The sequence below is a fragment of the Truncatella angustata genome (genome assembly GCF_020726525.1).
Source record: "Truncatella angustata strain MPI-SDFR-AT-0073 chromosome Unknown BKA67scaffold_13, whole genome shotgun sequence".
NCBI classification, from domain to species: Eukaryota; Fungi; Ascomycota; class Sordariomycetes; order Amphisphaeriales; family Sporocadaceae; genus Truncatella; species Truncatella angustata.
Window position 1 is genome coordinate 482,665 of NW_025763393.1, and position 21,694 is coordinate 504,358.

The 21,694-nt window shown below is 51.3% G+C and overlaps 9 protein-coding genes across 9 annotated transcripts; 5 read left to right on the top strand and 4 right to left on the bottom strand.

Annotated features, from left to right (window-relative positions):
* Positions 1-306: 306 nt before the first annotated feature.
* Positions 307-645, top strand: BKA67DRAFT_542360 (uncharacterized protein; the record flags this gene model as incomplete). Its single annotated transcript, XM_046101103.1, has 1 exon — positions 307-645. The coding sequence occupies one exon, from the start codon at positions 307-309 to the stop codon at positions 643-645; it is 339 nt and encodes a 112-aa protein (XP_045951333.1).
* Positions 646-847: 202 nt separating this feature from the next.
* Positions 848-3,262, bottom strand: BKA67DRAFT_587615 (dynein light intermediate chain-domain-containing protein). Its single transcript, XM_046104333.1, has 6 exons — positions 2,816-3,262; positions 2,601-2,756; positions 2,162-2,544; positions 2,016-2,109; positions 1,318-1,964; positions 848-1,257 (listed from the first exon to the last, which is right to left on the bottom strand). Exons 1-6 carry the CDS (start codon positions 2,961-2,963, stop codon positions 1,117-1,119), a joined length of 1,569 nt encoding a protein of 522 aa, XP_045951334.1. The 5' UTR covers positions 2,964-3,262; the 3' UTR covers positions 848-1,116.
* Positions 3,263-3,938: 676 nt separating this feature from the next.
* On the top strand, positions 3,939-4,955 carry BKA67DRAFT_527906 (uncharacterized protein; the record flags this gene model as incomplete). The annotated part of the gene is made up of 1 exon (XM_046098909.1): positions 3,939-4,955. One exon carries the CDS (start codon positions 3,939-3,941, stop codon positions 4,953-4,955), a length of 1,017 nt encoding a protein of 338 aa, XP_045951335.1.
* A 372-nt stretch (positions 4,956-5,327) lies between these two features.
* Positions 5,328-6,434, bottom strand: BKA67DRAFT_596161 (WD40-repeat-containing domain protein; the record flags this gene model as incomplete). Its single annotated transcript, XM_046105265.1, has 1 exon — positions 5,328-6,434. The coding sequence occupies one exon, from the start codon at positions 6,432-6,434 to the stop codon at positions 5,328-5,330; it is 1,107 nt and encodes a 368-aa protein (XP_045951336.1).
* Positions 6,435-8,472: 2,038 nt separating this feature from the next.
* Positions 8,473-10,382, top strand: BKA67DRAFT_134306 (septin). The gene is made up of 6 exons (XM_046095028.1): positions 8,473-8,698; positions 8,811-8,927; positions 9,000-9,087; positions 9,154-9,291; positions 9,351-9,818; positions 9,878-10,382. The coding sequence occupies exons 1-6, from the start codon at positions 8,611-8,613 to the stop codon at positions 10,128-10,130; spliced, it is 1,152 nt and encodes a 383-aa protein (XP_045951337.1). The 5' UTR covers positions 8,473-8,610; the 3' UTR covers positions 10,131-10,382.
* A 359-nt stretch (positions 10,383-10,741) lies between these two features.
* BKA67DRAFT_542365 (uncharacterized protein) lies at positions 10,742-11,405 on the bottom strand (the record flags this gene model as incomplete). Its single annotated transcript, XM_046101104.1, has 3 exons — positions 10,742-10,823; positions 10,985-11,163; positions 11,193-11,405. 3 exons carry the CDS (start codon positions 11,403-11,405, stop codon positions 10,742-10,744), a joined length of 474 nt encoding a protein of 157 aa, XP_045951338.1.
* Positions 11,406-12,308: 903 nt separating this feature from the next.
* BKA67DRAFT_527959 (alpha/beta hydrolase fold-domain-containing protein) lies at positions 12,309-13,417 on the bottom strand (the record flags this gene model as incomplete). Its single annotated transcript, XM_046098914.1, has 2 exons — positions 12,309-12,912; positions 13,014-13,417. 2 exons carry the CDS (start codon positions 13,415-13,417, stop codon positions 12,309-12,311), a joined length of 1,008 nt encoding a protein of 335 aa, XP_045951339.1.
* A 719-nt stretch (positions 13,418-14,136) lies between these two features.
* Positions 14,137-15,738, top strand: BKA67DRAFT_528075 (major facilitator superfamily domain-containing protein; the record flags this gene model as incomplete). The annotated part of the gene is made up of 3 exons (XM_046098922.1): positions 14,137-14,305; positions 14,368-14,430; positions 14,483-15,738. 3 exons carry the CDS (start codon positions 14,137-14,139, stop codon positions 15,736-15,738), a joined length of 1,488 nt encoding a protein of 495 aa, XP_045951340.1.
* Positions 15,739-16,230: 492 nt separating this feature from the next.
* On the top strand, positions 16,231-18,268 carry BKA67DRAFT_134212 (uncharacterized protein). The gene is made up of 2 exons (XM_046095027.1): positions 16,231-17,542; positions 17,712-18,268. Exons 1-2 carry the CDS (start codon positions 16,722-16,724, stop codon positions 18,004-18,006), a joined length of 1,116 nt encoding a protein of 371 aa, XP_045951341.1. The 5' UTR covers positions 16,231-16,721; the 3' UTR covers positions 18,007-18,268.
* The last annotated feature ends 3,426 nt before the right edge of the window (positions 18,269-21,694 follow it).

Genomic DNA, 21,694 nt, shown 5'->3' on the forward strand with positions numbered 1-21,694 from the left:
GAGTGCGGAACAGAACTGGTGTGCACCGGCAGCTCGGCTCTGCATATCACTCAGGCCGTGTCAAGAGATTGCACGACCCAGCTCCAGGGCGAATTCACTTGGACTTTCATATAAGCGGTGCTGTCACTACACTGGAGTTCGGACCTGTATTTACAACCCTGTTCTTCCTACTTCTTGCCCACAAGCAAGCAGAAAAGACGCTATCATTGGTTTTGTCTTGAGCTCAGCACAGAAGTTGAAGGACAAGAAAACTGTTGTGAGCTTAATACCTACACAGGCCTATTCGCAGCCAGGCTTTTGCCCAAAATGGCAGAATCCGTTTCCATCATCGGCGCCATCAGCGCGCTGGGCGGCATTATCGGCACGGCCGTGCAGGCGGCGAAGAGCCTGATCGGCTTGATCGAGCAACGGGAGGACTCAGACGTGATACTACTCGAAGCTATGCACGTAGCTGACGATGTTAAAAGACGCGCGCAAGGGGCTCCGAGCGTAGCTCGGAAGCCTGGAGCCGGGCAAGGGCACCGGCGAAGTCTCAATGTTCGGATTGAGGCAGGGTCTGGAGTAGCAGGACCAACCCGGACAAGAAACGATGCTTTCTCTAAAAGATTCGCCGGTAAAAGACAATGGAGATTTGCTTCTCCGTGAGGCTATAGTACTGCCACACTGGCTCATTGGAGCGGGCTCTACAGAGCACGTGCAGGGGTGGGCAAGGTCATCTGAGATGAAATAGAAAAATGCGTACTTGGCGATCGCCTGACTTGCACGGCCAAAAAAAAAAGTTAGAAAAAAAAAGTTAAGCAAGTGATTCTCCCGAGTTTGACGCCGTTTACGAGACAACGTGGAAACAAAGTCAACCGATTTGTCTCGTATGACATTGGGGGGTATCAATTCTATGGTGTCTCGCCACAAATACAGCTTAAAAGAACCCTTCTTCCACTTGGCTCAATAACATACAGCTAAGATCCCACACGCGCTTCCCCTTCTCCTGCTACTACATTATGACCATTTTCGTATTATATGCTGCTCTTCAACTTGATGTACAGAGTACGGAGCGCACAAGCGATACAATGTTCAGATTTACCACTCCGTGCCGTACAGTCTCCCAATTTGAAGCGTTCACTTCCCAGCTCCAGGTTTCCTGTTCATAAGATTACCGAAGAACTGAGCCAATCTCTCCGTATCCACGGGTTTGTTCACACCCGATTCCTCTTCGGCGTCGGCTGGCGGTTCCGGCGTCTGACTGTATGCTTGACGGTCCTAATATAGCTGTTAGTATGGATGTAGTAAGAATAATAACCTAGGACAGTCTTCACGTACCTTAAGTCGTTGTACCATATCATCGGCGTCTACCTGAATGCCGCCCATGTTGAACTGAACAGGACCGATGTGCTCGCTGATGACTTCATCTGCGCCCTGAGTATCCTGCACAAACTGCTTGCCTTGTTCTTCGTCGACCTTCTTCTCCGTGTCGATGCGTGGTACCAGTGTTGCTAAGAAGTCTTGCGCACTCGCTGCCTCCACCTCGAGTCTTGTCGTATCCTGCTTCTGCTGGGCTAGGTGCAATGCGTCAAGACTGGAGTCTTGCACTTGGGACTCGTAGAGAGCGACTGCTGAACCTTCCGGGTCCTGAAGAATGCTTTCCGTGTGGCCATTTGTAGACGCGGCGCTATCAAGTACCTCCTCCTCAGCGCCATTCGTCTCAACAGGCTTAGGTGGCAAAATGAAGGGCTGGTCAATATCGATACTCCAGCCATTGCTGACCGCATCTACATCAAAGCCGTCGCGGAGAACCATGATCTTGCTGGTAGAATCCCAGTTCGGGGGCACGACGATCTTGTCCCTGTCGATGACATTGTGCTTTAGAGGCGCGCGCTTCAGTAGCGAGTGAACGCCTAAGCTTGCATGAATTAGGCTTTGTAGCGGCGTGTCCTTGGCTGGACTCGTGTATATCAGAGAAGCACCATCTAAGCAAGGGTCAGCCGAGTCATGTGCATAGGGGGCGGGTTTTGACTTGCGCTTCAGGAGAGTGGTGCGAAGGTACTGCAGGACCAAATCGAATTGCTCCTCCTTCCAGCTTTGGCTCTTCTCCAAGTAATCCATCCTCTCCGCCTGTGTCGAGTATTAGCAACCAGCACCGGTGGCGTCGAGAGGTATCACGTACGTTCTGGCAGACCACGCAGACGGGCAGGCCCAATGGCTCGTCCCATTCGCCTTGTCCGACAGGTAAAGGCATGTCGCCTTCTGATGTTACCGCAGCCGTGCCGTCCAAGTTCAGGGCGCTTCCTCCCCGGCCCCTGTCCTTCCATGCGTTCAAGTTCTCTTCCAGAACATCTTTGCACTCCAAGCTCAGGGAGCTTATGACAGTCCTCATGAGCAGAATCCAGTCTCGCAGTTGGCGCATCCATGCCCAGGGTTGTGACCAGTCGAGGAGTATTACTATCAGTGTGTTGGGGATGGATTGCCGTGTGAGAAGGGGCTTCAGCAGAGATGTGAAGGCGGGAGAGGGTGTCGAGAGGAGATACATGGACACACGTGCTAGGATATCTGCAGAGAATCAGTACGTAGTCTGTCCAGCACTTTCTCCGCCCGAGAGACGATACCTTCTTGGTCTGCGTCAAGCACATCGTAGTACGTGTATCCGAGGGCGTAGCTGTTCGCTATGGGTGGGATCTTATCCTTGGATCGGTCCAGGTTGCGCCGTTGCTCGTTGCTTGACAGTGCCTCGAGGAACTCTCGCTGTGATTCTACCGAGCCTCCTGTTATGCACAATCAGCGTTTGGGGCAGCGGGCCAGCAAGAGGACTGCAATTGCATACCCAGCACCAGCATGTTCTTCTCCGGCAACCTCTTGGCGCTGGCTACGTTGTCGAGCATGGAGCTCCACATGTCCTTCTTCTTCTCTTCATCTTCGGGCCCGGTGGACGTGGACGTGTATGTCGAGAAACGGTTCGTATTTGCCGTCATGATTGGTTGTTGGTTGCTGGCAGCATCGCCAGCGTTTGGTGTGTGGGTTCACCAGGTTGAAGCTTCGAGCAATCCGAGGTTGTGCGACTCGTGGGCGTGGAAGCGCGTCAGGCAGAGAAAAGGTACCGAATTTGGTCTATTTAGTACGCGTTGGGGATCTAACTTAGAAGCTTTACCGGTAAGTTAGAATCTTGCCGGCTTCCTGTGAATGCAACTCCAGAACTTCGGGTTTTCAAAAGATTGGGCCAGGCCGCTGCTGATGGTAACAGAGGCCGTGGGACTGAACGGGAAATTAGAGCTGCTGTAGTCTATTGTATGTTTCGTTTTCAAGAAGTGCAATCCATTATTTCGTCTCATCAAATGCCCCCAGATTCAAACGGAGATCACCATGGATCTATCTAACCGTGGACTAATAAGACCCTCTAAGCGTAGTTAGGGAGAGCCCCTTGAATAGCTTTGCTGCAAATGAGCTGTCTTCTGAACTGCTGAACTTCCGCACCACATGCAGCTACGGCGGCGGCGCCCAAATTACAGGGGCTACCAAAGCTGCTATGCTGCTGTGGTACAGGTACAAAGCAGAAAGAGGTCCGAGATTCCCCCAGTGAATATTTTTGGCGGGGTCGCTCGGCTCACAGCCATGACCCTCCACCCATAACCCTTGTCCGCTGGACTTCCAGAGGGCCATGCCGCTAAACGTCACTGTACCTTCAGCCTCGCATCCGCTGAATTTCTTCTGCAGGTTGCATTCAAACTTCAGCCTTCCACATTTTTGAGACATCTGTGACATCAACACGCAGTCATTCCCTTGCTCGAATTTCTCGGTCTCGAGGCACCAGCAGGAACGAACATCCTCCGTCGCACACATTCCTCACCCAACCGACTTACACCCCAACTGCAAGCTACACCACCCCGGACCAGCAGAGAAGCCTCCCCTCACGCGCTCAGCAGCGACAGCGCGCTGCCGCACCATACACCATGAACCAGATCCGGCAGATCCAGACCCTCAACAAGCGCGAGCTCGAGGCCGGCATCTACGACCCGGCGGCCTCCTGGCACGCTGACTACCGGGACACGGCCTTTGTCAACTTTGGCGGGCTGCCCTACAACCTCACCGAGGGCGACATCCTCGCCATTTTCAGCCAGTACGGCGAGCCGGTATGGCTGAAGCTGGCGCGCGACAAGGAGACGGGCAAGAGCAAAGGTTTCGGCTGGCTCAAGTACGAGGACCAGCGGAGCTGCGATCTCGCCGTCGACAACCTGGGGGGCGCCGAGATTGCGGGGAGGCTCGTCAGGGTCGACCATGCTAGGTATAAGGCCAGGGATGATGAGGATGACAGTGAGTTCAGGGTCGGCTGGGACGACCTGCGGAAGAAGGAACGCAGGGATAAGGGCGAGAAGAGCGAAAGCGAGACGGAAGAGGAGGAGGAACAGGTGGTCAGGAGACCTATGATCAAGGAGGAGAGAGAGTTGCAGAAATTGATTGCTGAACACGACGAGGACGATCCCATGAAGGCCTTCTTGATCGAGGAGAAGAGGAGGGAAGTCGACGAGGGACTGAGGAGAGAGGAGAAGAAGGACAAGAAGCATAAGCACAAACACCATCACAGAAGTCATCGTTCGCGCAGGGATGAGGAAGATGGGCACGATGACCGCGGCAAGAAGAGGTCACGTCGCGATGAGACGCCCGTGGCCCACGAGCGCCGAAGGGGCGCGACACCAGATGCCAGAGAGCGCGACGGGCACCAAAAGCGCGACCGCAGGCATCGTGACGATGATCACAACGGTGAACGACAAAGAGACCGGCGGCGGCACCATGATGATGAGGATCATGAGCGCGAAAGACGTCGAGACAAGGATCGGAGACGAGAAGGCGAGGGCAGTGCTGACCACGAAAGTCGCCGGGATCGTCGCCGGGAACGAGATGGTGACAATGATAGAGACCGCAGAAGTTATCGGAGAAGTAGATCGCCGCGCCAGCGTGGTGACAGGTGATCATGTGCGGAGAATCGATTTAGTATTGATCTATGAATATACCCCATGCCATTAGCCATCCAAACTCCGAAACCATGTCGCTGTGTATATGTACCTGTTGTTTCGCTCTGTCCATGCCGACCCCTGAGCTAGGCCATTTCAAATTCACCATCCAAAAGCAATGCCTCAGTGCAGTGTTATATACGGCCTGTGACCTGATCCGGGGCGCGCAAGATCTTCCCGAGCTTTGCTTGCTGTCGTCACCCACTGGTGACTACGTTGAATGCGCCTGATCCGAGACGCTCCCATCAAGCTTGACCTCGATAATTCCATAGTATTTCGCACCAAGTCCATGAGCATTCAATGCTGTTCCAGATCATCAGACTTGGAAGTTCATTGCCGACTGAGATATCGTTTCCACCCTCCTCTGACCAGGATCCGCGTACCATTTTCGCCGGCGGTCAGGACAAATCGTTCCCACCGTGCATCCGTCCCAGCACCCACAATGATCAGACAGTTCTCCTCAGTCCATCCAATGACTCCTTTTATGGGCCGTGTGGTCCCAAGGACGGCCATGCTGTCGTTCAATCCCGCCTCATCGCCAAGTTCGAACTTGGCAGTCGCGAAGGAGTAAGTGTCCTGGAAGGGCCCAAACGGGATATTGGAGAGGATGCCCCATCGATTCGTGCTGGGATTATTCGCACTTTCCATCGCGCTTGCTGCCTGGGAAGCCGGATTGACGTCAAATACGTGTAGACTGCCTTTGGCACTGGTGCAAGCCAGAATGCGACCGCTAGGACTGAATCGTAACGAATAGATCTGTGCTGACTCACTTCCTCTCCTTCTTTCGGCAATCTTGGCACAGCTCGATGTCGAGAATACCCTGATGATTGTCCCTTTCTCGCTGGCAGTCGCGAGGAGCTCTCCGTTCGTCGATAGCTGCAGTGCTTGCAGCCGCGATGTGTGGGCCGGAATGATACTGACGTTCTCTGTTGCTAATTCAACTACTTGCACCTGCCCTGGGGTGCGACCGGGAAAGACAAGCCACTTGTCCGTAAGGCAGCAAAGACCCGAAAGATTGTCGGCAGTCTCATACATAGCCAGCGACTTTGGCTGCTTTGCAAACTCATACAGGCGGACGCTGTTCTGAAGCACTACAGCGACGTGTTTTCTCGTCAGCTGCACGCCACGGATTGGAGTAAGCGTGGTGATCTCCAGTGCGACCTTGCCCTTGACCTCATCCCAGACCATGACCTTGTTGGTCGGGTACTTCGGAGAGCGACCACCGCCGACCAAGGCAATAAAATTGGTGCTACCCATCATCTGCACGAGAGCAAGACCCCCGTTGAAATCCCGGGCCATGTTGAGGGTGCAGGTTGATGTGTGAAATATGCAGAGGCCCGTATTGAGCCCCACGCTGAAACGGCTTGCATCGTCGTTAAACGCCACGGACAAGACCGTCGGCTCATTGGGTGCCTCAATGGGCGGTCTGGTGTTCATCTCTGATGTGGTTGCTGAGCTTGGATGGTGTCCTATATCATATTGCCTGTCCGGCGAACTGGCTGCGACCACAGAGCAGGATACAACGTCCAGATGGTGATACCTAGCAGCTATATATAATAAGAACAAAGGTTGTCTGGACTAGACAATGAGATGTGCAGGTTTGCTGGAGCCTTGTGATGGAGATGCTATATTGGTGAGTAGGCGGCCTTCGGAAGCTTCAGGCAAGCGCTAGCAAGACACAAACGGTACAGTATGGAATCAGATGGGATAGTTCCCTTGGAGTGAAGTGAAGAAAGAATAAAGATAACATGAAAAAAAAGAAGCTGTCATATCAAAGCATTATGAGACATTACCCGAAGCGAAGGACACACTTTAATGGGCGAATGTTGCTCAATGCAGGTGAGCGATGCTGCTAAAGTTAGAGATACATTGGTTAGTTCGGTCATCTGGCCGTCAAGCGTGAGCTGGAATATGCAGCAACGAGGGCACGGACCAGCCCAGCAGTCGGTGATGAGCAAGAACACTTTGAGGTTAACATAGTATTTTGGCACTCCGTGACCAGGAAAGCATACTGCATCGTTGTAAAAGTAGAACATATGATATTAAAGACAGTATTAAACGATACGTACTCAATGGTATGAGATGATAGCATCCTCGTACAAGTGGCTGAAGGTATTCTCGCGTAATGGCTACTCAACCCAGCTTTGGTTGATACATAAGCAGGACGATCATACCATTATCTCAATTTGCTGAGAGCTACTATATGGTACGGACCACAAGCTTGAGCTTGAGCTTGAGCTCCGGCAGGGGTTCCGTAGCCAACACCATCATGACGGGACACACGTCTTTTGAAGGCAGTAAAGACGGACCTGGTCAATCAGGTTGATCCGTGAAGGCAGATAGATGGGTAGGTGTTGATGCATACATTCATCCAGACTATCTGAGACATGCAACCTGCCAGACTGCCATCTGCCGAAAAGGCAACTCAGTTCTGCGACCACCTTACTAACATGACTACGTGTGTTAGGTAAGTACAGTACAGTACAGTACAGCACAGAACAGTATGTACGGATAGGATGTTGTTGGACGGGGCTAATCCGTACTGGCCGTAGACTAGTTAATCTTGGTGCCAAGTTCCAAGCCAATGCGTGCGGCATGTTGTTGTGCTACCCCTGAAATTGGCCAGTTTGGTGGTTTGTGGAGAAGATGAAATGGCAGGAAGCATGGACATGGTCCCGACCCGTGCTCCCCTAGTAAGCAAGCAGCAACATGTACTTGGAGCTAATAATCAACGGGCCCCAGTGGACCAATTGGACCCTGCGCCTGTCCACCTTCAGAGAGACGCTTGCCTCTGCTCCCCTGTCGAGAAAGCACCTGCAGCACATTCAGTACACACATTTCAGCAATTGTGGTTTGGATGGCAGCAGCTGGCCAGCACAGTGGTAGTAGTAGCAGCACCACCAGCAGCGGCAGCAGCAAGCAGCAACGTCGACCGTCTCTGTTAGCAGTGTGCCCAAGCCTAGACAGCCTCCAGTCCAAAGGGCCAAAAGGCCAGAAAGACTCCCCCCCTCGAATCCCCGACCGTTGTCTCTCCCTGTCCTGTCCCAATTCCCAAAGTCCTCCCTCCAACCCCCAAAACAACCAGCAGAGCAAAAGTCCCCTTTTTTTGAGAGATACCCTTTTTCGCGACTTCACGACTTTTGGACGAACATCAACATCGTCACTTTTCTCTTCTTCTTCTTCCCACTCTCCAATTCCTTCCCACCCGGCCCCTCTCTGCCTTTCCGTCGTCAGGCCCACCCTGAGATACCGCCCGTTCTCAGCAATCGCAATTTCGCCCGTCAATTTGCTTGAATTGACCTCTGCCAACACTCAGTCCAAGAAAAGCATAGCTTAATATGTCTTCCCCAGCCGTATGTTTGCGTGCCCCATAACCCAAGAAGCACTGATGCCCTCTCCTATCCCGAGTGGCAGGCAGCATTTGCGGCCAGAGTCTGCTCTGTTTTGCTTTTACACACCCACTCGCCCATCTGCCTGTCCAAACCCAAGCTACCACTACTCAAACCAACCCGTTCAGCCGCGGCATCGCCACCCTCACATCACGTACAAACACTTGTCCTGTCGCGACCCGACAGCTTTGCTCAAACCACTTCAACCCCCATACTAATTCTCCATGCCGCCACAGAAGATGATCCGCCGCAAGAAGAACGTGAAGAAGGGAATCCAGTTTTGTCTGATGGTCTGCGGTGCCTCAGGAACAGGTACATCTCACCTTTCTCTTTTACCGACTCCTTGTCCGACCGCTCGCCAGACGGCAACTTGACGAGAACGCTTGGCGACCAAATCGCTGACATGTCTACTTCCCTTCCACAGGCAGAACCACCTTCGTCAACACCCTTTGCGGAAAGAGCGTCCTTGCCCACAAGGAGTCGGACGATGCCACCACCGCCCACGTCGAGGACGGTGTAAAGATCAAGCCCGTCACAGTCGGTACGTCGAAATCCATCTTGAATGATCTCTTGGCACCTCGTATCCGCTGCTAAGCGCTAACACCCACCACAGAGCTTGAGTTAGATGAGGAGGGCACCCGTATCTCTCTGACCATCGTCGACACACCCGGTTTCGGTGATCAGATTGACAATGAGGCGAGGTAATACCACTCGAACCTACCCAATGTCGAGAATCGTGAAAGCTGACTATCTACTCTTCATCCCAGCTTCTCAGAGATCGTCGGTTATCTCGAGAGACAATATGATGACATCTTGGCCGAGGAGTCGCGTATCAAGCGTAACCCCAGATTCAGAGACAACCGTGTCCACGCTATGCTCTACTTCATCACACCGACTGGTCACGGGTAGGTTGTCGCCGTTGTATCAAGCGATTCAACTCAGATGCTGACTGTGCTCATGTTAGTCTCCGAGAACTCGATATTGAGCTGATGAGGCGCCTCGCTCCCCGCGTCAACGTTATCCCTGTGATCGGTAGGGCCGATTCCCTAACACCCGCCGAATTGGCCGAGTCGAAGAAGTTGGTCATGGTGGATATTGAGCACTACCGTATTCCCGTCTACAACTTCCCCTACGACATTGAAGAGGACGACGAGGACACCGTCGAGGAAAACGCCGAGCTGAGAGATTTGATGCCTTTCGCAATTGTCGGTTCTGAGGATATTATCGAGATTGGCGGTCGCTCAGTTCGTGCCAGGCAATACCCCTGGGGTGTCGTCGAGGTTGACAACCCTCGTCACTCGGACTTCCTCGCCATTCGATCCGCCCTGCTTCACAGCCATCTTGCAGACTTGAAGGAGATCACCCACGACTTCCTCTACGAGAACTACCGTACCGAGAAGCTCAGCAAGAGTGTCGAGGGTGGTGCTGGAGTGTATGTTTTTCTGCTGTCTTCTTCATCAGTCCTGACCCTATGATACTAACTTGCTCCAGCGACTCTTCTATGAACCCCGAAGACTTGGCGTCGCAGTCCGTCCGCCTCAAGGAGGAACAGCTCCGCCGCGAGGAGGAGAAGCTCCGCGAGATCGAAATCAAGGTCCAGCGCGAAATCAACGAGAAGCGACAGGAGCTGCTCGCCCGAGAGTCTCAGCTCCGCGAGATAGAGGCTCGTATGCAGCGCGAGGTTTCAGCACAAGCTGCTGCAGCATCACCAGTTCCCGAATCCAACGGCGACCACGAGGCTTAATCGCTGTGAATCTCGACTTCGTCTGTTTTTCAGTACTCCTGGTATAATGGTGGCCAGACAAAAGTATGGACTGCGGGCGTTGGATTCCATGACATTCCTACCTGGCTTGCACTTGGTCGTTCCAGGGAATAGAGGCAGGCAAACCTGTACGCATTTTTTCGACGAAAGGGGGTCCAATAATTCGAGGTGTGGAGGGACAACAGGAGCAGGAGATAGGTTCCTGTGGTGTATGAAGCTCTAATCTCAGCCAGAGGATGAGAGACCGGACTGATGAGGATGGCGATTGAGTAGAGCATTGAGCTATGGATTCCCGATCTGATATGAGCAGCCATCATATCATTTACTTATTTACGACTTTGACAACCATGGACGAGAATTCCCGCCTGCTTGATGTAGTACTTTGCGAGACCTACCACCGTCTCGTCTCTTTTTTACTTCCTACTTATTACCCGATTCTATTTTCAAAATGACGCCGATACCTTTCCTAGTAATAGTGGCCTTCTAATGCAGATATTGAAAGATAACCCTGATTTGATCAACGTGTTCGGCTCGGTGAGCAGAAGATGTTTTACTCGTTCACTTTTAATTTACAGCGACTCTAAGAAGCATTTTCAGGGGCAGCCGAAGCATAGTGTTGGATTACTGTCACCAGCGCTTCCATTGCCGGTCAGCAGCACCATGAGTACCTGCCAGCTACACCAATATCAGCAGCTTCGACCCAGGACCATCTACAGCCGCTTCTGCCATAGCTCCATCCTCTCAGTCTTCGTCTTCGTAATGACACATGAACGGAGAAGGGATAAGCTCAAGATAACCCTAAGCATCAGCTCTCTTGCCACCATCCCTGCGCTGACCGTTTCCCTTGAACTCGGGCGCAATATTCGAAAGCACTTCCAGCATCTTTCAGATACCCCCCGGCATAGATAAAACCGAGTAATGCCTTATTACTAATAGATACGTTACTGAACCCGTCGAGACGAGTCACGTATTCGAGGTTAGGGAAAACCCTTCCGGATCTCGTCTCATCGGAAGTCTGTGAGCATTCAGCTCTGGCCCATATACATCTTCACCAGCGAGCTCTTCCGTGCTCTCTCCGCCCGTCTTCCATCGCTGGCGCTGCTGCTCTCCGGCTTCCCCCGCCGGGAAAGAGCATCCTACGAAACTACCACCACATCTTCTCCTCCGCGACCGGCGCGTCGCGATACTCGTCCCGTCGACCACCCAAGGATCCCCACCACGTCTCCCCGAAGCCTCGCAGGGGTCCAGGTCGTACATGACGACGTTCCGCTCTCAGCGGAGAGGGACACAACCGGCGTCGTCATGATCGGCTCCGTAGTGCAGGGCCCGGCACCGCCACCTCGCACATGTTAGCGCTCCAGCGCACGTCCGCGGCCGGCGACGAGTAAGGGTGCAATCAGGGTCGTGGTAAATGGCGTTATCGCCCTCGGGGAGAGATTCCGGAGGCGAATGTACAGTACAGCACGAGGCAAGCGGGTCTCGGCCTCTCTCGTCGAGGGCGATATACCAGATCTGGAAATGGAGTGCGGCGGGCACGGTGTTGGATCCGGTGGGGGGATACTGGACATTTGTGGTGCGGTTTGGTTGGCTGTGCTGTGGTGTCCGGGTTCCGACTGCTTTTTTCGCGAGACCGACGGTACTCTCTTCGGACGAGGTTTCTTATGATGTTTGGTCGAACTGCAAATTAATGGTGACTTTTGGCTGTTTTCTGAAGCATGAAGGCCGCTAAGTGAGAGTAATTTGAAGTCCCTCGAGATTCTTGTGAGCCTTGTGCTCGCAAGCAACGACAAGGTCATGAGGTTTCAGATGTTTATTACCAGAATATCAACGGTCTACTATTGGGGAAGTTGTCTGGTAAGCACAAAGTGTCAAACCGAGTAGATTTGTTCGGTCATGTGGTCACGTCAAACTGGGCATGCTTCGGCCCCTTTATTCTTTTTACGAACACCACATTTTGGGCTATTTCCAAGAGTACGGCTGTCTTGTATGATGTTCGTACCTCATGACCAGCAACGGTACCGAGACAGATCTTGTTCTCAATATCGGTATGCAAAATGTGCTGCCAAGCGTGCTTGGAACTCATCTTCTTCAATACACTCCCTGTGTCTGGGCTCGCACATATACCAAATACTGTTTTAGACCTCACGTATGTCAAAGTCGCTACGTATACATGGCGTTGTACAAGGCGTCACAGAATAGCGTTATGGCCCTCGCACCAGCCTCCAGTACCGCATCCATCGCAATGAAGGGGTGGGGTTGGCCCTTCATGACGTTGATGTCGGCTTTCACCCCGGCCTCTTCTAGTTTCTTGCCAAACTGCTCGCCCTCGGTCCGGAGAACGTCCAGCTCACCGAGAACGAAACATGCAGCCGGCAACTTGGACCAGTCGCCTTTCCAGAAGAGAGGGCTTGCTTCAGGATGGTCCCAGTCATTCCCGTCGGGCAAATAGTGACGCCTATACCACAGCATCTTCTCGGCGGGCAGTGCGGGGCTGAACTGGTTTTCCTTCCAAGACTTATTGTTCGTGGCATCGGCTGTGTTGTCCATTACCGGCACAGACAGCAGCTGTAAGAGGAATCTGGGACCTCCACGGTCCGCGGACCTCTGGCACATGATAGCCGCCAAGTTTGCCCCGGCTGACGAGCCTCCAGTTGCCAGCTTGTTTTCGTCGATGTTCAATATCTCCTTTCCCTCGCCCAGCGTCCAGAGCACTGCCTCCCAGCTATCGTGTACCGCAGCAGGGAAAGGGTCTTCCGGGGCGAGCCTTGGGAGAGTTTTGTCAGATCTACGTTGTACCATATCACACGCGGTCAGGGAAGGAAGGAAAAAAATACTCCGCTGTTTCGTCAACTGACAAGGCCTTACCTATAGTCCACCGCCACCACTACACATTTCGCGCGGGCGCACAGGTTGGACGCAATGACGTTTTCGGTATCGATTGTTCCAAGAACCCAACCACCTCCATGAAAATACACACATGCAGGCCAGCCGGCATCAGGCTTGTCTCCTTGAGGTGTGAAACATCGCACTTTGACTTCCGGGCCTTGGCTTTCCTTCCTGGAGATTGTATGATCCGAAGTGCTGGCAACCGGCTGAAGCGGACCGGCTCCGGGAATAAGGATACCGCTCGCCCGGGATGCTTCCACGGGCTGCAGATGAACTTGCTGCTTATCTATGATGTGCTGGTTATAGAACGCCGCGTACTCTTCATCAATGCGGCCAGTGGTCGACTCATGAAGAGGGTAAGGGGGTTGAGTTATCCCTGCCATGCTGTCTCGGCCGATAAGTGTTGATACCTACGTTGGTCACAAGCTCGTGCTGGGTTCAAGTTCAGAGTGATCTCCAAGAATAAGAGTGGAATTTCATAGATCAAGAGGTGGTAGTTCCATGTCATAGACATTGTCTTCATAGTCCCTTCTGACCCCTCTCATCTATTAGGTCGATCCGTGGATCCTGCACAGCACCGGGGCTCCATGGGAACAGCTCGTGTCCAAAACCGGGGGGCGGCCGAATTAGGAGCGGGGCTGTTTTCGGGTATGGTTCGCGGCCGCTAACCTTATTATTATGAGCGAGTGTATCATGTTCAAAAGGTGCCAAGAGACGACTCCATTTGGCAGATAACGAACTTGTTTTCTTCGTATTTGTTATATGCAGTCAGCTATGATGGATAGTTTGTTCTCGATAAGCTACACCGACATAAGTCGGAGCGCATCCGACAGCCCAAATCATTTGCCAAACCAGAACGCAGGATTTAAGTCAGGGGTGCACCTGCTGATCAACGTCTCTACTTGTCGAGATAATTGGCCGGCGCCAATACTACGTAGCATGCAGCTAGCTACATTTTGGTGAACCATGGAGTACCCTGGCTACGAGCAAACAGACAAAAGACCTTCAATTGAAGAAGGGTGGCTTTCGTCGCAACATCTCAACTGACTTTCTCCTACCTCATGGTATCTGTTTAGAACTAGCGAGGGAACATTGATCGACAATGGCTGGGTCAATAGACGACAAACCTTTGCCGGATGATGATGTCGCTATTGGACATGTCGATAGTCATGACCAGCCGGCCGATTCGGCACGCGTCGTTGATCATATCGCCGAAAGACAACTTTGCCGGAAGTTTGATGTACGACTTATGCCCGTACTGGCCATTATGTGTATGTGCGAGTCAGACTACTCACTGTGCTCTTTACTGACGACTTACTCTTCCGGTAATTAGACCTTTTCAACGCATTGGACAAGGGAAACTTGGGCAATGCGCAAACAGCAGGTCTCTCTGACGGTATGCACCACTCCAGAAGGGAAACTGATATGTCATTGCTGACAGCCCGCAGACCTCGGCTTTCCAAAGTCGCAGTACAATCTCATCGTATCAATCTTCTTCGTGCCATACGTCGTATTTGCACCACCTATCGCCATGATTGGCAAGCGCTTTGGCCCTGCTCGCGTGCTGCCAATCTTAATGCTGATATTCGGCGCCATGACTCTATGCACAGCCGCTACGAGGAGCTTTGGAGGAATATTTGCCTTACGTTTCTTTCTGGGAATGGCAGAAAGCGGCTTCTTTCCGCTCGTCATCTACTACCTTACCACGTTCTATCGCCGCGGCGAGCTCGCCCGACGACTGGCCATATTCTACGCGGCCTCGAATATCGCCAACGCGTTCAGTGGCCTCCTCGCCTTCGGCGTGTTCCACATCAAGTCCCACCTGCAGTCCTGGCGGTACCTGTTCATCATCGAGGGTTCTGCGTCCGTGCTGTTCTCTCTCTTTGCCTTCTGGTATCTGCCGCAGGACGCGAGATCGGCCCGGTTTCTGGACGCCGAGGAGAAGTCGCTAGCCTATCACCGCATGGCGGTGGACTCCTCGTCCGTCGTCTCGGAGAAGTTCAACCTCCGGGACTCGCTCAAGATCTTCAGGTACCCCACGACGTACTGCTTCCTCATGATCGAGATCTGCCTCGGCGTGCCCATCCAGTCGGTGGCGCTCTTCATGCCCCAGATCATCCAGCGCCTAGGATACGACACGATCAAGACGAACCTGTACACGGTGGCCCCTAACGTCGGCGGCGCCGCGATGCTGCTCGTCTTGGCGTTCAGCTCCGATCTCCTGCGCATCCGCTTCCCCTTCATCATGCTCGGCTTCATACTCAGCTTCATCGGGTTCATCATTTACGCCGCCATCACCGACGTCCAGGCCCAGCTGAACCTCGCCTACTACGCCTGCTTCATGATGGTTTGGGGCACGTCCGCCCCGTCCGTCCTGCTCTCGACGTGGTACAATAACAACATCGCGCACGAGGGCCGACGTGTGGTGCTCACGTCCGTCGGTGTGCCCCTCGCCAACCTCATGGGCTTAGTCTCGAGCAACGTCTTTCTAGCCAAGGAGGCGCCAAAGTACGAGACGGCGCTAATCACGACGGCGACGTTCGGTGGTGCGGGTGCCATAATTGCGGGGTGTCTGGGCTCTTATATGATATTCGATAACTACAGGAGGAACCGGAAGGCCGGTGTGAGACTGGTGGCGCGCGATGTGCCGACCTATAAACTGCGCGATGGTCCCAATGTTCCGGAATTTCGCTGGTTTCTATAGATGAACGGTCATTGGAGACACGGTGGAGCAGGTTACATAGCAGCGATTGCAATTATGAGTAATTACCCATGCTGCTTGATTATGTTAAACTCCTGCTCCGGAGCTGTGTTCAGGCTCGTCAATTTGGATGTACAACTGCCGGTGGGTGAATATTCTGACTAACGCCCACGACAAATCCAACCCAATCCAATCAGTTCGCCTCCGTGCTGTAGTCAAGCCAGAGCTATAGCCACGGTGGGTCACCTCTTGCAAGAGACGGATCCACTTATCTATGGTTTGTTTTCGGTAGGTCGTCCCTTATCAGCAAGCCGGCCGCGAAAGCCCCACCAGAGAGGGACAGGCATCCGACACTTGAGTATGTCATGACCGATACCTCTTAAATCTTCCGGATATCGCTACCCGTAGGCTTGTGAGGTTGTTGCAGTGGCCGTTGGTGCTCCGATGCACGGGAATGATCTGGGCTCGGGTGTCTGCGACTGGGCTGCTGGGTGCTGCTTTCATTTGTGTATACGACCCGGGGTTATTGGGGAGCTTGATTCCCTGTGCGTCCCCGCTAACCGCACCATAAATTTCCGTTTCTGACGTCTAAGATTGGACCGGTGCATAGAATTAGGGAAAGCAGCGAAGATCTATCTTGTATTTCTAACTGGACATCTCTCGGAGTATTTGCAAGTGCCAGCCAATACTTGCCTTTTATAACGTGCTATGAAGAGGCCCAGTCCAATGCATTAGAGCGGTCGTGGCGGAGATGGAGGGGCCGTTGTCCTCTTGCAAATGGTTGTGACGAGACGCCAATCAACTCCAGTCCTGTAGCAACTTGACCAACACTCACTTTCATGTAACGTTAGAACGCTAACAGTTCACATCTCTTCCAATGAGCCGCCTAATGTGTTTATAATACATCTCAATAGTATTGAACTTATTCGGAAACCCTCCATTTTCATAGCGTTCTAACAACACCCAATCTCTTACCTATCTCTAAAATGTACAATCCCAAAGTTGGCGACCCAGTCCAAAGCCTGGACACGCCGTCCATGATTGTGGACTTGGATTTGATGGAGTCCAACATCACGAAGCTGACATCCAAGCTGCTGCCGACGGGTGTTGACATACGGCCCCACCTCAAGACGACCAAGAGCGCAATCCTGGCGCGGAAGCTGGCGGCGGCCGGCTGCAAGGGCGGCTGCGTGGCCAAGCTGAGCGAGGCCGAGGTCATCGCCGGCGCCGGGTTCGACGACCTGCTCATCACGTGTGAGATCGTCGGCCCGGCCAAAGTCAGGCGGCTCGTCGACCTGTACCGCAAGCACGGCCAGAAGATCCGCATCGTGGTCGACAGCGTGGCCGGGGCGGGCGCCATCAACGCCGCGCTCGCAGCTTCGGGCATCGCGGAGCCCATCCACGTTCTCATCGACCTCGATGTCGGCCTGCATCGCACGGGCGTGGAGCCCGGCGAGCCGGCGCTGGCGCTGGCACGGCATGTGCGATCCCACCTCAAACACCTGCGGATCATCGGCGTGCAGGGCTACGAGGGCCACCTGCAGCACCTGCACTCGCGAGAGGAGCGGGAGCGGGAGTGCCTGGCGTCGATGCGCCTGCTGACGGAGACGGCGGAGCTACTCAGGGGCGACGGGTTCGAGGTGCGGGTGGTGACGACGGGGGGCACGGGGACGGCCGAGTTCTGCGCGTCGGTGCGGGGCGTGACCGAGGTACAGCCGGGCTCTTTTATTTTCATGGATACGGACTACCGGAACGCCGTAGGGTCCTTCTACTCGAGTAGTCTGACTATACTCTCTACGGTCGTCAGGTCAGTATTCGGATTTCTTTATTTACGGGTTTGGACTATCTTGGAAGCTGAAGATGGCACTGTGTGGACATTTTGATAAGCCAGTATTGCTTCCAAGGCACAAAGATGTTTCGACATTCTCCTGAAAACAATATGGTAGACAGATTACTAACCTGTATGGGATGTGTAGCCGCCAGGGCCCGCGTGCTGTCACCATTGATGCTGGCCTCAAGTCACTGACGACGGACAGCGGGCTTGCTGAGTGCAGAGACCCACGGTATGCGTATGATGTTCTTGGTGACGAGCATGGAACGCTGATGTGGAAGGATGATAATGGGACGCCAGCTCTCGATGTGGGGGATGTAGTTGAGATGATCCCGAGCCATATCGACCCCACTGTCAACCTGCACGACTTTTACTATGCGCACAGAAACGGTGTCGTCGAGGAGATTTGGCCGGTCGATTCGAGGGGGAAAGTTCAGTAGTGGCGGCAGCTTGATATGGAAACTCTCACGACTTTCGGCGAATTGGTTTAGCGAACTCGTTCTTAGATGCAGTTATAAGAATGTTGTTGCTTGATACTCTAGTTTCTCGAAGTCAGACTATCAATAAGTCCTATAGATCTAGTGCTGTGAAGAATGCACTCTAATGTCTTTGCCAGAGTAGGGACTCACACTAATCCTTCAATAGTTATGCCAACGTTCGCGGCGTCAAGCTTCGATGTAACATTATCCTCCTTACTTCCCCTTCATATGTTTCCCATATATCGACGATCCAAATCTGAATAAATATTACTGCCCAAAGGGATAGATCACCATGTAGCACTCAGGTACCATATGATCAAGCCTCTAAAGGATTTATATTGGTTACAAGCTTTTGGCTTCATTTTGTCTCCTATGCAGCGACCAATTCTGAAGACGCTGTAAGATATTTCTTTCTCAGTCTTTTTGTTATCTATTTCAAGCACAGCTTTTGAAATATTGTCTAGGTCTCGATAGCTATGCTGACAGCTCGCTATGCCTTTTACAATCGAACATAAACACTATTTCTGTCTACGCCCAAGCCTCAAGAGTTACACCACTTATACTATATGAAATCGTAACGTTTTACTTACCTCCAAGAAATGAACCACAATTAACTCAGATGTAAGTGCGTATTTGAATTGTCGATTTCACTTACAGTTCCAATTGCTAGTTACGGCAAAGTAAGTGTAAACCATATACCCTACTCTGGTTACAGGCATGACGAGGCATCCATGCCATCCAGTAGGCCGTAGTTTCACTTGCAAGATAGCTTTATGGATGATTTCTATCAAGACCAGAAATAAAATCTATGTGAATGCTAACGGCGCCTGACTATATCATTGGAGCCATCTTCCCAGTATCGCCTTGTTTTTCCCTACAAGCTCTACAAAACTCACCGCAGCTATCGGGCTACTTCTCGAGCCTCCCATCCGTCCGATATATATCTTAAATTATATCACGTTCTATTAATCCAGTGTTAGCAGACTATGTTGTAATATCAGATTCCAACGAGCGTAAAGGCCGGATATGAGAACAAACAGAAACCGCAGCTAGACCCCCCTACAGTCGGCAAACCAAACTCAGCAAATGTCTGACAGTGGATCTTGATCAATTCATTTTAATACATGTCCCGTATAAGGATCACAACCGCGCTGAATAACATGAATGGAGTCCTCCTCGAGCCCACAGCGTGTGCAGCGTTTAATGCAACCTTGACAGCTTGGTAACGTACAAGACCCACTTATGTTTCAGGTTGCTACCGGCTGGATGGATAAATTTATCAATAAACCTCGCCTGACTCACAAGGTCTGCCGTTTTCGGCAATCGTTCACAAATCAAAACAACTTGTTGAGGATATCCACTTCTGACTATTGAATGCTCGAAGTAGTAAGTACATGCTCTTCGTTGGTGAAAGAAGATTCTTCGGGTTGATGCCCGGATCTGGGGACTTTCCGGGTATCTTGGAAACCCGGACCATCGATGAGAGAAATGCTGCTATCACCAAAGTTTCCAAGATGAGGAATCTTCTAGGAAGTGACTTTGCTTGTAAGGGACTCCGGAGATTCACGGAGCTCTGAAAGATCAACATTACCACCTGCCGCGCGAACGAATATACTTTTGCCTGTTACCGTCTTACCGAAGCAAAAGAAAATACCAGTGAGAAGAAATGGTGAGATTGGGTAAGATGAAAATTAAGTAATTCTTGTCGATAGATTAATTATTGCGCGAATAATATTTAGTTATGAGTAGCTCAGAGACTGTATGTTTGTGACGCCGACCGTTGTTTATGCTTCGACCACCAGCGTAAGTTCAGGTTGAATATTGGAAGACCTCGCTTTATGACATGAATCGTATTGTTTATGGAATTAGCTACTATCCAGTGCTTATCAAGGCCAATAAGATTGACCAAGTCCTTGGGTGCTCATATACCACTATAGGGACCACAAGACACTTCAAATTCTAATATAATTAATAGATATTAGAATATTGAGAGGTAGCTTTCACTGGGGCCGCATTCATTCCATTGCGATGCCCTTGGCGTTTCTTACTACAAAGCTAAGCACATCTCGGTCGTAGGCCCTTTCTTTCATTGATGATATCAATTTAATGGTGTTATTTAATAATACATGTAGATAAAGCCGAAATGTTGAGTTAGTTCTACCGCTTCCACCTCCCATAATGATGACACCTAGTCTAGCACTGATATTATTGCTTAGCTTTGTGTTTCTATGTGGTCTCAACCGCGATCTGGAGAGGATTTGAAAGCATGATAAAACTGGATTTTACTAGCCGTTGGAACTGAACTCGAAGCTTAAAGCTTTTCGACTCATGGGTTCCGGTTATCACTTTGATATAAATTTCGTTCATGGAGAAGCCCGCATCTAAGCCTTTGGCATTGCTGGCCCCCTAAATGGAATATTGGCTAATCTACAAACGACGGAAGAAATTGGACAGTTCCGTTATACGGTGGGCTTGGGCTTACTAGTTGTGAATCTGGCAGGAAACGAGCAGGTTGTTGGTCTTCTTCCGTCACAGTATGGGGGTGCTAGTAACTAAAGCTGTAGGTCATTGCGAATAAATTTCGGACGAATAAAACCATATGAATCCAGCCAATAAAAAAGTTCACGGACAACAGTGGCAGTGTCTCCAGCACAGGTCACGAGCCAATGATTTTGATAAAGTGTATCCAAGGATCAAGGAGCTCATCTTCTTTGACACACCGCATGCTGTGAGGGAGTATGGCGTTTGATGAGAAGCGTATCTAGATAGTTGAGAACATGGCTAAAGCGACTTTCACCAAAATCCCCGAAGTTGAAAGAAGTCATGAAGCTGGGTCGGATAAATTGCTAGACTTTGGTAATAATTTCGGGGATCTCAGTCTAATTGTTGAAAGAAAGTACTCATGGCCAGTATTTATGAGTAGCAAACGACAAACATGCTCTTTGACACATTTATTAAAGGGAAAATTATTTTTCTTGTATACCATATAATCACAGACTTTATGATGTTGTACACGAGTCTGAGTTTTACATTATCTATTTTAAAGCAAAAGACCGGAAACTACCATTATAAGCTATATTCACATAGTAAAGGTTTCTGGCGAAGAAGACACGTATTACAGCGATATCTGAGCCTTGTTTATTAGATAATAGAAGTAAGTCATCCGAATCTGGTCAGCGCCTTTCTTAAATCTCGGGCCTTCCATTGATATCAGAGAATAATTACACATAAAAACTTCACATGACACATCAACTGGTAAATAAAATGTAAATAACAATTATTGATACAGCCATGAAGCCGCCAGCTTAAAATTTCGAATTGTGCGTTGCGGCCGAAGTGGGAGACCTATCCCTAGTCTAGGTGCGACCTTATTCATGAGGGCGTGAGTCCTAGCCTCGAAGACCATCAAGGTCGGACGCCATTGATATTTGCGGTATAATATGGTAGGCTAGAAGTGGTAAGATAACTCCTTTTGAGTCCGGGCGTGTAAACAAAATTTCCGAATCGAGAATACCAGCAGACGCCTCACTTCAGGGCAGCCAAATGTGGGCATGATTCTGTGGTGCAGGAATTACTAAAGCATAACGTAGATACCAACTATGCAGCCGTGGATGATCAGACACCGATTGCTGTAGACTAGTAGCCAACT